Source organism: Nematostella vectensis, chromosome 3, assembly GCF_932526225.1.
Source record: "Nematostella vectensis chromosome 3, jaNemVect1.1, whole genome shotgun sequence".
Taxonomy (NCBI): domain Eukaryota; kingdom Metazoa; phylum Cnidaria; class Anthozoa; order Actiniaria; family Edwardsiidae; genus Nematostella; species Nematostella vectensis.
In genome coordinates, this window is record NC_064036.1 from 13,053,873 (window position 1) to 13,070,616 (window position 16,744).

Here is a 16,744-nt window from a genome sequence, read left to right on the forward strand (position 1 = left end):
GAGATCCTTCTGACCCGTTTCAACCTAGATAGTTTGTCGTCCTCGTGTAGCTTCAAAACGTTTTCCACTTCGTGTAACTGTTCGGCCGTCAAGCGACACAAACTCTCTTCGATACTAAGCTGAAGTTCTTCAGTCATCTTCTGAATCCGTTTTCTTTGTCTGAGCCCCCAATATGTTACCTTATAATTTGTGAAAACTCGAGTAACATTAAAAATAAACCGAAAATAAACCACACAGAAACAAACATGGCGGTCAACACGTTTTCTTCTTCTTCTACACACACACTGCATTATGGGTAATACAATATTTTTCTATGGGGGGGTGGGCAAGTGCTTAATTCCAAGGGTAACACTGGCATTTATGCGATGTCATATGAAAGCGGTTTACCACCTCGAGCCGAAGGCCGAAGGTACTGGAAATTGAAGTATGTAGAAAGGTTCGTGAAACTTGTATTAATCGTTCACTAATGTCCAAGAACAATACAGAATTCCTTTTGCATTTTATGAGTATTTATTTAACCACAACTCCCTGATTTAACACAATATAAGAATAATCTTCTCTTTTTTGCGTTCGTGTCGATACCAACGGCAACGCGGACGCCGACGGCAGAAAACAATGGAATTTGATTCAGAATTCAATAGCAGCACGTGGGAATGCGTTCTGTCTGATACATTTCAGCCGTTTTCCGTAAAACCACGACGTGAAAACTTCAAGTTTCACGGTCAATTGAGGACGCTGACGTTTGCACTGTAAACTCCAATAATTACGTTCGCCGCTGTAGAAATAATGTTTTTAGTTTATTTTTATCTCTCTCTGACTATAATGTTTTGCTTATTCCATTGCAATTAAATTATTATTGATCACCACGCGCGAAAACATCTTTTTCGATCGCGTTGTCCTAGTCGTCGCCGTCGTCCTTGCTTAAGGTCCCTAGTATCCCCCGGGGGTGGGGGGGGGGGGGGGGGGGGGGGTTCTTCAGGGTAAAAGTGATAGGGTTGCTCGTCGGGAAATTCGAAAAATACCCCTAAAAAATACCTGTACACCAAAAATTGCTACCCTAATAAATACCCCAGAGGCCCTGAAAAATACCAATTCTCGGATACCTCCTAAAAAAATACCTGAGGCCCGATTGTGACTCCTAAAAATACGACGAGCATCCCTATCAGGTCGTCATGGGAAGAACCCCCCCTCACCCCCCCCCCCCCCCCCCCGGGTCAGTATGTCAGCAACCAGTAAGGTCTCTTGAGATCAATATTATCACCATTATGATCGTGATGATGATGTTGGTGATGATGATGATTACATACAGTAGGTTAATACGATCATGGGTCCGTACCCTTCCCTACAGAAAGGCAGGCATCAATATGATGACGATGACGATCATGTTGATTGCGATGATGACAATGAGGACGATAATCACACCATCCTAGTCCGCAGTCTTCGCCGCCAATAGGGCCTTGACAACACAATGAGGGCCAGCACAACGGCACAAAATACAAACACCAACAACGCATTCTCGGAAAAGTTGGCTCGCAATTCTGAAAAACAAGATGGAATATCACACAGGCTGCAAAAATGGCTGTTGTGTCACTCTCTATCAGCTCCTCTCCCCTCTCTGTAACCCCCTCTCTAGTGCCTGATGGGGGTGCCACACCGTACCTTGCACTCTCGCCGGCCAGTCTTTGTTTCCAAGTCCAGATATGCTCCTGATCATATGATTATACTGCAAATAAATGTTGAGGTTGTCAAGACAATTCATTTTTCTAAAACAAATATATCCACCACCCTTACCTGTGACGTCAATAGATCACCTTTGCCTGAACTGTGACGTCAATACACTACTACCCTTGCTTAAGGTGTGACGTCAATACATCACCTTTGCCTGAGCTGTGACGTCAATACACCACCACCCTTACCTGATCGGTGACGTAGATAACTTTCCTCTTATGGTCGAAAGTGAGACGAGTCGGATGAAAGAACTTTGCGTCTGAGCCCACGCCATCTTGTCTACCGCTGGCCCTTCCACCGGCTAGTGTAGTAACGTGACCTGGTGAAATTGATTGATTGATTCATTGATTGATTGGTTAGTTGGTTGATTGGTAGGTTGGTAGGTTGGTTGGTTGGTTGGTTGGTTGGTTGGTTGGTTGGTTGGAAGGCCATACCTTGCGTTGTGATCATTCTAACAGCGTGATTAGCCTGCAAAAACCAATACTCCAATTTTAATATCCCTTCTTATATAACAATATAGATTCATAATTCAACTAATAGAAGCATAATGATATTAGAAGCGGAATGAAGCATTAAAAGTAGACGCAACGAAAATAGAATAAAAAATACACGGCAAACAATAATAAACAATTTTGTGAAGTGTTAGTCATACCCGGAATAATCAATGTCGTGACAAGTGAAATCAGGCAGACAGTTTCGCGAAAATAATTAAGCCACCACTTCTCGGGATCGAATCTTCGCGCCCTAGGCCCAAGATGCATTGCTAGCTGATTATTCCTCAATCAGCCACCCTAGCTGATAAGCCTTCAGATTGCGAGGTTCTGGGGTTCTCAAAATAAGCGCGCACTCTTGGCCAATCAGAATCGACATGGTGAGCACAATGTAGCCGCCTTGAGACGTTAGACATAGTCTAGCATAGTACATGAACTCTCAGACACTCACAAACTCCGCCAAATATAGCACACGATGGTCCGAGTCGTACTCAAGGCCTTCTGGGTAATTGAATGCGGCCTGGTCACCTTGCCCGTCCTTTAGTCCTTCTCTCCCGGTCCCTGCAAGCGTAGTAACCACGCCTGCACAACAGCAGACCGCTTATTGGTTAAACAACAACGTGGCTTTAAAGATGACATAGTCCAATCGCTCTACAACAGTTTTAAACTGAATGCAATAAAAACAAAATCACTATCAAATGATAATATAAGCTTTCCTTTAGAGGATGCCTTTGGCAATTCTTCAAAAGGCTGCCGAGGGGGACACAATTAAAGATGATGGAATTATTATTATTGTAAATCATGGAAAAAAATCATCATAGATCATAGGATATGATTATAGATCCTTTGATATCATTATAAATCATGGAACATATAATCATAGATCATGGAATATCATCAAAGATACTTAAATATCGAAATTCTTACGTTCTGATACTTTAACTGCTCTGATCACGTGGTTGTACTGTAGAAGCAACAACAACTTTCTTATCAGCCCAAGTATAAGTTTATGTTTGTTTTTGTTTTATTCCTGGGTGATAATGATCTTCAAGATGCGTCGAATGGGTATCACTTTTTCATTCATCCCTTTTAAAGACTATACACACTATTGCCATGTGCAAATCATGTGATTTGCATGATGAATCATGTAATTGCCATGTTTACTTACATGATCCGACACGTATAGTATATCGTTTTCCTTGTCATACGCTATTCCCGTTGGGTGGTAAAACTTGCTATTCAAACCAACACCATCCTTAAATCCCAGAGATCCACCAACCAGCGTCTGTACAGAGCCTGTAACAATCCACACTCGTTAGCAGAGCTGTAACACACATCGAAAAACATTGGGGGTGAGGGGCACGATACAAGAATCTTTCAGGAAACTTACTGGTCATTTTCATGTAATTTAAGGGAAAATGGGAGAGGGGGGGTGGTCACGGGCCCTCCTGGTCCCTATTGGCGTTACGGCACTGATAAGTGTTTAGAAATAGCAAGAGGCGACTGCATTCCGAACACTTATTTACGGTCCCAATGGGTCGCAATAGCAAGAGTTGTGTTTAACTGTGGTTTGGTGCACATTTTTTTTGCGGAAATCTGATATTTTTTTAGGATTCTAAAGCACAGGTAAGGCGTACCATACTACATGACAATTCCACTGGCGAAATAAAAAAACATTTTATCACGTCCAGGGCGTGATGATAAACGCTATGTACGGTCGCCCAGCCGTGACACCCCTTATTCTGTCAACCCCCTTTACCGTCACCACACCTTTGTCTGTCACCCCTTCTCGGTTACCCCAGCAAGCTACGACTGGCCATAGGATATATATATATGACACTCACCATCTTTTAGAGAGATGACTCTGATAGCATGGTTATCCTTAGGAATAAAGGAAAAACAACGTCTAGTTGTTACCACGCACAGGTAATGTACATAGTGTTAGTGTGGAGGGCGATTTAAATAATGGCGACTTGAAGGGAAAACAACGACGATAAAAAAGATGACGATATGATGATGATGATAACATTAGAAATCAAGGTGTTGATAATGATTATGACATTAGAGATTAAGCTGATTATGATGATGATGATGACATTATGATGATACATTTAATATTGAGGTGATGAGTGTGACGTTAGAAATTAAGGTAATGATGGTGATGTTAAAGATTAAAGTGCTACCAATAAAGTTTTTACCGTGTCTCCGACAAAAAGCCGGTCACCTTCATCATCCAGCGACAAGGACTGGGGCCCCTTAAACTGAGCTCGCGTTCTTTCACCGTCCACAAGACCCTCTGACCCATTACCAGCAAACGTCGTCACTTCCGCTAGAAACAAAGGTAGTTTGAGGACTGCTACTGATTATGCCAAATCAAGATTTTAAAACAACACGAGGTTTAAATTGAACGTTTTACAACGCTGTGAAAACAACGTAGTTAAGCTGATGTTACCAGGTTTCGAGCTTCTTCATCGTTGCAAAAAGAGAAAATCTTGTAAACTCTTAAAATTTCCTAGAGACTAGATGTTTCATTTTTCATCAAGAATGAAAGTCAGAGTCGTCGACAAGTTAATCTTATAGCTTTTTTTTCACGGTTAAGACATGAACCCGCGGATAAAGATGACATTGAAGTGATTTTGAACGCAACTCTTACTTGACATCCAGCCATGGTCAATGCTCAGTTGTCGATTGTTTTGTTAAAAAAATGTCGCTAGGACCTTCAAGCAAATTTACTTTCAGCGCAAGCTTAAGCATAAACCTCGTGTTGTTTCATTTTTTCTGATTCCACCAAGCCTACGCAGACCACCTATTCTAAAGCTTGTAGCTTTGCATACAAGTGCTTGCGTTATCAAATGAGAGAATATAATAAGAGTCCTACCTGTTGCCATGTCAACCTTGCGAATTCTGCTATTACCCTGTAAAAGAGGTGAGCGGCCTCGAATATTCGACTTTTTATTATTCGGCTGTTAAATCGTATCAATCATTCACTTGTTATTTTTAAAATTTTAAAATTTTTTTAAAAATAAATAGTAAATTTGCCTGAAAAAAATCAAAATAACCATCCTTGAATGATGTTTCTGTGAGCCCGCAGCGTAAAATGGCGGCGATTGCCCTTTGCCACTTTGATTTTGTGCTTTCACGGCGAAGTAATCCTGTGCCTATATCTGAAAGATGTGCAAATCGTGAGGGCGACTTGATATCTGTTACTTACCACATCCGCAAGATACATGACGCGTTTTCGAGTATCAATAGCCATACCTAGAAAACATATAGTCTAACTGCAAGTTGCAACAGTCTTAGGAGCACCAGAAGACTGGAACTAGCGCCAGGAGTTTGGGAAAAGGGAGGGAGGAGACCGCGCGTAGCCTTTATACAGACCCCCGTAATTCCATTACGGAGGTCTGTATACAGGCTAACCGCGCGCTTCTCAAAATAATGAGAAGACTGGAACTAGCCCGCATAGCAACAAGCGCAAGCGGTTTGGAAAAAGGGGAGGGAAAAGAGACCGCGCGCGTCTCGAGATAATGACGTCTACTAAGCCATATTTTATCTATCTAGCTGGATGCCATATAGACAATTACCCTGGAAATCCTGGGGACAAGGTTTGCTAGTTAGACCTTGTGACGTAGATATGGGGGGATGCTTGACCTAGAAATGAAAGAATGCGTGACGCAGAAACTGGTAAATGTTTGACGTAGAGAAAGATAGGGGATGCGTGAAGTAGAGGCGAGGAATGTGTGACGTAGAGATAATGGAATGCGTGAATGGAATGGGAGGAAATGCTTGACGGATGGGGAATAGGCTTGGGGAATGCTTGAATTTATTTTGACGTAGACGTTTTTATTTAAAACGTAGAGCTAAGAGAATACGTGACGTAGTGATGTGGGAATGCGTGACGAAGGGGTGGAAAAATGCGTGACTCAGATATGGAAGAATGCGTGACGTACCTGCCAGGTGGCTAAATTGCGCCTCTTTGCCGACACCATCCTTAAATCCCAGCATGCCTCCCGCGAAAGTAGTAACTTCACCTAGGGTGTTAAAGCCGCATTGTCACCAGTTTACTTCCGGTCGATTGCGTAACAATCTCCGATGCTTTTTAACGGAAAACGCGAAAATATTTCAAAATATTAAAAGCATTGTGTCTATTAGAAGTTTCTTTGAGGATGTGATTGATAATTTAGAGCGGATGGCCTGTTATAAATATCTGGGATTCTAATAGATTCTTTTGCCTTTAAACGGTTGAGTTTTCCGTCGGACCTCCGGTAGTAAACTGGTGACAATGCGGCAGGCGGACCATTTGACTTTTGAGGGGGGGGGGGGGGGGTGATTTTATGCCCTTCAAGAATTTTTTTTCTTTTCGCCCATCGGATGTGCAGGATTTATTTTTCCCATGTACTGCTATGCAGGATTTTTTTTTCTTGGAGCCCACGTCTTTTTGAAGCATTTTTCTTTTTTTCAATCGGCATTTCTTTTTTCTATTCTCGTCCTATATCTCTAATATAGAACTCCATACGTTCTTTTTGACCTTCAAATAGATTGAAATTATAATTCAATAAACTTACTAGATATAGGGATTATACATGGTAAGACCTTCGTGTCATAGCAAAACGAGTCTTCGCTATCAAGCTCTTACCTTGCATATTAAGTCTAATAAAATAGCAAAAAAAGACAGGCTTCTTTGAAATCTCCTATATTTGTTAGAATGTCTATTAAGGTTCTGTTGAAATATTCCACAAAACAAGGACATTCTAGGGAGCAAGCATTTATAATAGATTCCATCTCCTGAATTATAATCGATGGTTGGTATCTCTGCCTATATATATATATGGTTTAGTAAATATAAGTTTGTGACTTCTGTTGTACAAGTTAACTTTTGGGTATTTTTTTCTAAAATGATTGCAAAGGGCATTATATCAATCATCATTGAAAAATCTTCAGACATGAGCACTTTGGTTTGTCTTCAGAATGTAATTTCTAAAATAAAATCATTGGAACTAGCCCGGAACTAGTTCCATCTGATAGGAGGAGACCAGACAACTTATAAGTTTCAACATAGGGTGTGATAGTGGAAAGGGCGAGTCTCAACCAATAGAAACTTTCAAGAATATTTTGAGGAGAAATACAAAATACACATCAAAAATATAGAGGAAAACGTTTCATACCAAGAAAATTTAGCCAAAATTTGTCGTTTTTCCCAGACGCGGTCACTTCCATATAAGGAAACTAATATATTCCTTATTTGGAAAACGTGCATGATTCGTGTTATGAATTGCATTCAAAAGATAAAAACAGTGACTGTGACCTACTTTAGTCAATGGAGAAAGCCTCTGAAAAGCAACTAAAAATGCTCGGTACCAGACCCTTAAAACGACGTTTTCTTCATATGTATAGAGTAAAAAACGTCAAAGCTATCACAGAATTTTAATTTTATTTTATAGAGTTCATCTTTTCGCACAATAGTTTTGCAACATTTTTTTTCTTTAACTTGTGCATGAATTTTTTTTCTGCTTATTTACTTTGCATGCAATTTTTTTCTTTGAAATGTAGCTTGAAGGATATTTTTTTTCAAAATCACCCACCCCCGCCCCCCTCAAAAGTCAAATGGTCCGCCCCTAAGGCATGCAGGTTATAAGATGTGCAGAACATGCAAACTAGTCACGCAATCAACTCACTATAGAACTGTCACGCAAACACAAATAATCGGGCTTGGTATGTAACTTTGCTCACCTGTGTTGGGGTTTATTCTGCGGATTCTGTCGTTAGAATGTGGGGACTCAGGACAACTCTACAAAAAAGATATCAAACCCACTATGTATGTTACTGTGTTTCCACGTTTGAATATGACGTCAAATGTCACACATATCGCTGGTAAATCTTGTATCCACAAATCACAGAGAGCTCATTCATAGTTGAATAACATTCAAATGGTTTCCGAGCTCCATGTGACAAAATGACCTACTAAGGTGATTTGACTAAAACGACAAATTCCGGTCGACCTTATGTTCTCCGAGACAATACCATAGTGTTTTCGGCCTCATGGGCTATCGACCTTTAGAGCCCATTCAGGGCCGAGGAATAATTGTTAATATTCTTACACAATCTCCTACGTAAATCATGTTTTCCGTGGGGTCCCATTCGATTGCCCAGGGGTAGTTGAACCGTGCGTCACTGCCGATACCGTCCATCCCTTGCGCCGACTCGAAACAGTCCGAAACCCCGCCGTTGTGGGGATCTCCGCCGCCGGCGACAGTCCGCACAATACCTGGAAATACAGGACAAAATGTTTCAGCTTGGATGGTCACGCATGCTTATCGGGTATACTAATGCCCTGTATTGTAATGCTTGCGTTGCTTGTATTCTAGAAAACAAATTTACTACGGAACAATTCCACAACATTTTGATCATGAGGTGACGAATATCGTGGTGTATAAGAAGAACACACCACGGAAAACTATGGGAAATTTGTTAAATATCCTGTACACCGGTTACTGCGAAAAAAAAAATGCTAAAAAATATGCCCTAATATGCGTACTTTGCGGGCGAACTTTGGGAGTGCCCGCAAAGTACGCTGGATCCTCGAGCATGTAGCGAAGGTCGCGCTGATTAAACGTAACGCAACACCGTGACGGCATGTTTGTGTAACGCAGCAACGCCAAAGCAAGTTTAGACACGTTCCTTATAATCCGCAGTCACGATTATTAGAATCTGAAATACGACGTTGAATTCTATATATATATATATATATATATATATATATATATATATATATATATATATAGTGTTGGTTTGAGAAAAATACAAACTACATAGGTTTCCCTACAGGTCTGTTTCGTGGTTGCCCACTCATCACTCATCCCCTGATGAGTGGGCAACCACGAAACAGACCTGTAGGGAAACCTATGTAGTTTGTATTTTTCTCAAACCAACACTATACACCGCTCTACTTTCGAGTATTGAGCACTTTCTATGAAAGCCTTCAACCATCATTTTATATATATATATATATATGATCAAGTCGATTGTTTTATCTTCATTTCCATGCATTTGCTTTGAATACGGCTCATACCCTGGGTACCAGAGCCTCCAAACTTCTCTCGCCCAGTGACGCTCAGCCCAAATAGTCGCGACGGGCTAATGGCTTATGGATTATACGACATTTGAACTTAGCCTTAGGTTCATCTGAAATAAACAAATTTCTACCTTACCTCTCGCATTTATACTGCTTGTAAACAGACCAGACCAAGTCCATAAGATATAAGCAAAGCCGTGAAGACGACGCATATCAGCTGACGATGACTTGTGAATGCAATATAGAATTGTAGAAGTCTAGAAGTGATTGCCACACCGTGTGTTACAGTTCTTTGCTTGTATTTTCACGCACAAATGGTCACGCATGCGAATCAGAGGTGTTATTGAAGCGACAAGGGCCGCTACGAAGTTCGTAGCTTTGTATGATTTGTTACCACAAAGACTTTTAACCCTTCCATAGCGAGCCACACATAACTCATTGATGGTTTGCAACCAATCCTAGGAAGGCCAACTGACGCAAACGAATCGAAAGGAATGCCTGTGGATAACAATAGAAATCTTCCATCGTGCCTGATGGCTGCATTTTTTTACGACGTCATATAGGTCACAATGAAGGTCACAATACACCTTTCGCTGTTCAATAACGGGAAAGGGACATTCATTTGTGCCAAACGTTGTATAACGTGCATTGTACGTTCATCAACATCGCACGAAACATCCTTAGCGTGACTCGACTTTCAATAACAATGATTGAATATGCGCGAACATTCAATAGCATCAACGGACATTCAATAACGCAATTGGGCATTCATTCGGGATGGAATGAACATTCTTTTGCATGCAATCGAAAACTCAATTACACGTTTGGACAATCAGTAGCGTTTATTGAGAATCAGTTATAAAAGATAGAAAATTCATTAGTGCTATTAACATAAACAAAGACAATCAATAAGCCTTTTCAGACAATCATGTTCATCAATGTGACATTCATCAATGTGGTTTGACAATCATTTGTTTGATTCAAACAAACATTAAAAGAAAAGAAAATATCATTAGTTCTAGTGTTATTTTCGATTTTTGCATTGACATTAATCCCTCAATTTGATCTCTATTGATACAGCGAGGTACATATGTTTGCATAAAACGAAACCATTGCCCACATTTCGCTCCCGTGATTGTTCCTATGTTACGTTGTAATGCCTCAGACTCGTACCTAGTCGTTATTTGCTGTTGCGCGGATATCCACAGGAATCCTGAAGCGAAGACGGAAAAAAAATAACGACTGGCAGATTACAGATCCAAGATGGCGGACGAAATCGGCGAGCAAAAATGTTACGAATTTTCACAGACGAAGAAGGACTTATCTGTACTGCATTTCTAGCCTGTAAAATTCCATGTGCACATGACAACTGCAGAAATAGCCTAAATACTTTCCTGGAGTTTGGAATTCGGCGTAAGATCATGTGCGAATAGTGACTTCCTCGCTATTGAGCTTCTTCTACATCTTCTTCTAGGGAACATAAAGACAGTATGTGCTCGAATTATATCTCTGAAAGTGTATATTTGTGATAAATACAATCCAACCAGAGCATTATGAGTTCAAATGAGTGCCAGAACATTCAGATTATCCAAATTCATTTCATGAAATGATGTATCGAGCTCACCAGTGTCGTCCGCCGGTTTTACGTAACGAAAATATCGTCTAATTGAACAGGGAACCACCGAAAATAAAACTAAATGGTTTACAACGAGTGTGTGTAGGTAGGCCCTTGGACTTGTGCACAAAAAAAGGAAAAAAAAACGGTCGTAAAAACGCTGCTTGCAAGATATTTGAAAAACTTGCAAGATATTTCCTGAGTTCTGCCAGACGTCAAGCGAATTCCGACCCCGAAACCGCATCCTGACCGTCATGCATCGCGCGGTCTCTGGGTACGATACTGGTAATGCCTCCAGCAATAACTGGGTCCGTTAATGTCCGAGTGCAATCCCCAGGTTTCGTGCCTCCAACCTGTCATTCATTCGTCGCTGGGTCTCTGGACGGCTGATGTCGGCTTTAATAGCTGCTTTTAAAGCGCTAATCGCCTGCTCAACGATGTTCAGAAATGGGCTGTATGGCGGTGACGTTTTTAGTTCCGTGTTTGGGCCTGGATTTACTGGGTTATGGTGCGCTGGCGGTGCAACGTCGTAAATAAAAATGACGTTTTCGTCCGGGTCAAGATTTAATCGTGTTTGTGCAAGGAAGTCGTTGAATCTTTGTGCATTCATTCCCCCGATGATACTGCATTGTACTTACATGTAGAAGCTATTGTTAGGGAGAAGCAAGAGATCATAAATTCTGTTTAGTACACTATATGTTAACACATGAGCAGTAATCATTTCAGTAGCTATTTTTTCATGGCCACCACTTAGACCAAAATAGCTTACTGTGTTTGTACGGGCATGCAGCTCGGGGTGGGCACACTGTTTGTGCACCTCCAACTCTACAACGAAAAGCAGTCTTTTTAAAAATATACTTATTTTCCATTTAATATCTATGACTACACATCTGTCCAGATTGTCTGTTATGGTTATCAGATTTCACCTTTACCTTTTTAGACATACAATGCCTTCAATTAATAATTTCTTTTGTTTAATAAAATAAGACTACAAGCAATTTGTTTTTGTTCTATTTCTCTTATAAAAAAAACAGAGAAACAAACAGATTTCACCTTTACCTTTTTAGACATACAATGCCTTCAATTAATAATTTCTTTTGTTTAATAAAATAAGACTACAAGCAATTTGTTTTTGTTCTATTTCTCTTATAAAACAAACAGAGAAACCAAGAAACAAAGGGTTAGTGATCAGCCAAGACAGTGCCTACAAAGAAAATGGGGTCTAGCATAAGTCTGGCTTATGGAAAATGTGCGAACCGCCCCACACAAATCTAAAAGAATATCGATTTAACCCTTGCAATTGAATGACCAACCAATCTATGAGCTCGAGCACTTCACTTTTCCACGAGAACTTCTAGTCTATTTTATATACAGAAGGCGACGGGAAAAATTCGCAGCGGCTAAAAACAGCTTAAAATGGCAAATAATGGCGGATTTGAGTAGCAGCAACGTCAAGCTACTGTTTTATTTTCAAATCAGCATATTCATTTCAACGAGATTTGTTCGCTCATACAAACTCTGTAATAAACCTACCGAACCTACACTCGCCGTGAGCCTGGGCTACCTGTGATTTCCGAAGCACCCTTTAATTTAAGAGCAATAAGTCCTTAAATAGCAAAGACATGCAACAACAGCCAAAAATTATGTTTGCTTTTAAAAACATTTTAGGTACACCTAGTCATAGACTCGTTCTATGAAAATCATGTACAATATATGAATCTCCAACTAATAAACTCTCGGTGTTTGAAAGATGGGCTTCAGATCCTAACGCGTTAAAAAATAGGAGGATAAATTCAAAAGTGTGTCATTCACTCAGTCTCGACTAAATCTTTGTTCTAGCCGTAGAAATCTGCGTAAATAGCAAAAGAATGAAATGAACATGTGACCGTACATTCCAGCATGGCAACTGCGTTAAAAATAAACTCCCCCCCCCCTTTTTTTTACAAAATGTTGTTTATTTGAACTAAATAAAATTTTGTTATTATGTGTGAACATTACTCTTTAGGATGAGGCACAATTTAGAAAATGAAAACAAATAAAACGCTCAAAATAATTTTATTCACGTCCAAGAAGATTTTATGCTAATGATCGAGCATGATTTTTATTGTAAATTTCCTCTTTGCAATAAATTATGGTGGTGAGACACCGAGAGAGAGAGTAGAAAAGCAGCGAAGGATACCTCTTAAGCCTCTTTGAAGCTAGAAACCTCACTTTTGGTACTCCGCCTGAAAAAGGAAAATGCCATTTATATAATAGTGTAGGCTGTTTCACTTGTGAAATTTGTTTTACCAGCTTTAAGCAAAGCGATTCAATCGAATCAAAATGTAAACATATGACCAATGATTGATATTAACCAAAAAAAAAAAGAAATAATCGCAAAATAGGTTCTCTATTACAAGAGTCATCATGTGACCCACAGTCCCTAATTAGGTTAAAGCGGTTAAAATCGAGAGTCCTTGTTTAAAATCTACTTTAAACCACGCAGTGCATGTTGCAGTACTCCAAAGAAAAGGTTAGTAAAAAAAAGTTAAAAGACCCATTTTTAGGGGGGGAGGGAGGGTGAATAGGTTCGCGGATCGGCGGATTCAGCCCCGAAATGCTCACGGATTACGGATTTTGATGATTATTTCAGCGGATTGGCGGATTTTGGAAATACGGCGGATCACGGATCTTTTGACAATTTGGTCACGGATTTCGGATTTTGACTGCTTTGACCGTCGAATTTCGGATTTTAAATGAATATCAATCGATGCTATTGTTTTTCTGTCAAACCATGCGGATCTAAAAATATCTGCGGATCCACGGATTTGCCACGAAAATGTTGCGGATCGGCGGATTTACATACCCCTAATCACCCCCCCCCCCCCCCCCCTTTTAGCTATGGTTGCAAATCAGACAGCCTTTGTTACATCCTTACATCAACCGTATGCTAGATCAAAGGTGTGCTGTGTGTTGTTGTGAACAATAATGCGATAAATTTTAGTGAAGGAAAGAACCAAATACTACCGATCTTCAAGATTTCTAAGAAATTCATCATGTTAATAATGTGAATGATTTACGAAGATTGGCGATCAGCTTAGAAACTTTCTAACTCAAACCCCCAAATGCACACTGTTCGGTCGCATTTCTCCTCAAAAGCTCTCTTTCACCATATCAATATTTTTAGTGGGTTTCCCGAAAAAAATCGAAAGAATTCATCTAGAAAACTTGCTCACGCTAAAATTTGAAATGTTACAAAGTTGTGCTGAAGTACAGGCTTGGGTTTATTATCATTTAGCTAGGTAGAAAGCCGGCCTCGAGCGACGACCCCTTGGTAACCGAAGATGTAAAGTGATTTGAGAGTTAGCATTTCGAGGGCAAGTTCAAGTAGCTCAGGACGGCCACCACGAGACCTTAGGTATAAGAGCTCCTATAAGTAGCCATGAGCGGCAAAACTACCAGCTTACTGTCGAATCCGTTGTATCGCGACGCCGCATTTTCAAAACATCGATTTGTTTTTGTCTTTTGGGATTTTCTGTTCCGCCAGTCAAATTATTCTAAGCTAATCAGATTCTTGCCATCTCTCGCCTAGTGCAGTTGCCCGGCTTTCTGTCGGGACACTGTCTGGTTTTCGTCCAGAGAATAGCCAGGGAAGTGCACAAAGATAGACTCTGCTCTGGTTGGCTAAGAATAGTTTTTCTGACGGAACAGAAAACCAAAACAAATCGTGTTTTGAAGACGCGGGTCGCGAAACAACGGATTCGACAATAGTAATTGCAAATATAATGATTGTGTCATTTAGTAGAGAGGCAGTATGCTACATGGTGACATTTAGGTGGCCGCCTGAGCTACCTCGGAAAGCAAGGAGCCCAGTTCGGCCACCTAAACGAGCACTTTTCATAACCAAGAACCAAATAAGGGGTAAATGGGCTTCGAGGTAGTGTCCAGTTAGTTTGCCAGGTGTGTTACTATAATTCTACGGTGGATCTTTGAACGGAACCAGATATTAATTCAGTTTATTTTATCCCTGGCCTGGCAACCGGCTCAGACTGAGGTTTGAGTTTTGTGTGGAGAAGGGCTTGTCTGTTCGAGCTGTTCTTTAGGACTGAGTTTCTGGTGTAAGTTGGGGTCTGAGTTCCCTGCTAGCAGAGGCCTCTTTTCTCTGTATTTCGCTGGGCTGGAGTTCGCAACTCCAGCCCAGCGAAATACAGAGAAAAGAGGCCTCTGCTAGCAGGGAAGGGTCTGAGTTGTGGGTATTTAGATTTTTAAGATTCTTAGTTATTCTTAGTCTTAGCCAGGAATCATAGAAGTCCATTCTTAGGATGGTTTATTCCCTTATTACCCGTAACCTTGTATATACACCTATTTCAAAAAAGGTTGCACTCGAGAATCAGTGTCGTAACCCGCGGTGGCTCATGGGTAGCATATAAACGGCTGAATCTTGTATCTGAAAGCCATGTAAATGTTCAAATATTACTTCTCAAACTCATTATTTATTCATGCATGCATTAACCAATGAGTGGAGAGGATATGGGTCACATGCATGGGTCTTGATACCCAATGAAAACCCAGATGAACATCACTAGTGATTTGGATATGTGATCCAAACCACTTGTGAAGTTCGTCTGGGTTTTCATTGGATATCAAGATCCATGCATGTGACCCATATAGAACAATAACATCAATGACAATTTTATTTATAATTTTAATCACACAATTGGGCAACTAGTTTAATCAAGGAAACCAAATCAAGCCTAGGAAACAGCAGGTAGTCCTACTTTTTTTCGTTTACAATTATGTTAAGGGAGGAGCGTCACGGTAACTCGCAAGACGGGAAGCCTGTGTACTATTTTTCAAAATATCCAATCAGAGATGTCCACTTTACGAGAGTATCTTGTAACAAAATTTGGAAGAGAATCGCGCTAGTTAATCGTACTGTTTGTTTTGACTCAAACCCAATGAAAAATCTCTTATTTCTTGATGAAATAAGCGTCTTTGACATGTTTTCAGCGCTTGGAGAGGTCCCTGGAGGCCATACCGACGACTCTAAGGCAATGTTGTGGTTCGTATTCGATGTTTATTTCGTTGTCAATTACTGAGTTACGCTTCGGAGCTTTGCGTGGCTGAACAAATAAATTACACTTCCCTCTACAAACAAAATATTCTATTTGCCGGTTATTCTTCCAAGGTGATGACTGTGACTTTGACTAGGGATAAGCAGAGACTACCAGTAGCAAAAATATCCGAGATAAAGAGGAGATAAGAGAGAGATAGAAAAAGCAATACTCGAACGGAGAATGACATTTATATACGTCAAGTTGTGTTTACATATGCAATAAATTAACCTTGCACTAAAAGTCTTAACAATGATATTATTCTTGCCAGCATTGAATGTTCGATTACCCTTCTAAGAAAGATACTGAGTACTCGCTTCGATCCAAATTTATGCCTGATTTGACTTCCAATAGTGATCGCTGAACCATACCTGCTAAACCTGAAGAACGACTCCAAATTTTATCTCACTGATTTTTTAATCAGGAAACGATAATCTTTGAAAATATAACGCTAGCTAATAAGAAAAAACATTATTCGTAACAGAAACTTGGATTTAGCTTTCGGATGGGCAGTAAAACAGAGAGAATTTTGAAGAATTATCAACGGCATTTTTCCCCCTTCTCAGAGATCGATCCGGGCTATCCGTTTCGGAAGGCTTGAGAAGGCATGACGCTCCTCCTTTTACCTCACAATTTGAAAATGAATGATGCAGAGTGTAAAATTAAACTTAAGCCTTGGTCTACTTTATTGCACTCCGACATTCTGAATATTGACCGTTTCTTCCACCGCGGTGATCCTAGAACCTAA

At 40.3% G+C, this 16,744-nt stretch overlaps 1 protein-coding gene and 1 long non-coding RNA gene across 4 annotated transcripts; one reads left to right on the forward strand and one right to left on the reverse strand.

Annotated features, from left to right (window-relative positions):
* Nucleotides 1–491: 491 nt before the first annotated feature.
* Nucleotides 492–11,531, reverse strand: LOC5518651 (NHL repeat-containing protein 2). Of its 3 annotated transcripts, none has more exons than XM_048724867.1 (15): nucleotides 9,425–11,531; nucleotides 8,315–8,481; nucleotides 7,947–8,004; nucleotides 6,167–6,247; nucleotides 5,431–5,477; nucleotides 5,098–5,134; nucleotides 4,418–4,548; nucleotides 4,064–4,100; nucleotides 3,388–3,515; nucleotides 3,147–3,183; nucleotides 2,671–2,801; nucleotides 2,163–2,196; nucleotides 1,917–2,047; nucleotides 1,660–1,723; nucleotides 492–1,538 (listed from the first exon to the last, which is right to left on the reverse strand). In XM_048724867.1, the coding sequence occupies exons 1-15, from the start codon at nucleotides 9,498–9,500 to the stop codon at nucleotides 1,417–1,419; spliced, it is 1,281 nt and encodes a 426-aa protein (XP_048580824.1). In that variant the 5' UTR covers nucleotides 9,501–11,531; the 3' UTR covers nucleotides 492–1,416. The 3 variants fall into 3 exon arrangements, with proteins under 3 accessions (XP_048580824.1, XP_048580826.1, XP_048580825.1); XM_048724869.1 differs by lacking the exon at nucleotides 9,425–11,531 and adding an exon at nucleotides 5,801–5,867 and having other exon boundaries at nucleotides 8,315–8,392; XM_048724868.1 differs by lacking the exon at nucleotides 6,167–6,247.
* A 3,541-nt stretch (nucleotides 11,532–15,072) lies between these two features.
* Nucleotides 15,073–16,514, forward strand: LOC125561159. Its single transcript, XR_007307169.1, has 2 exons — nucleotides 15,073–15,650; nucleotides 15,893–16,514. It is a non-coding gene; the product is annotated as an uncharacterized LOC125561159 (long non-coding RNA).
* The last annotated feature ends 230 nt before the right edge of the window (nucleotides 16,515–16,744 follow it).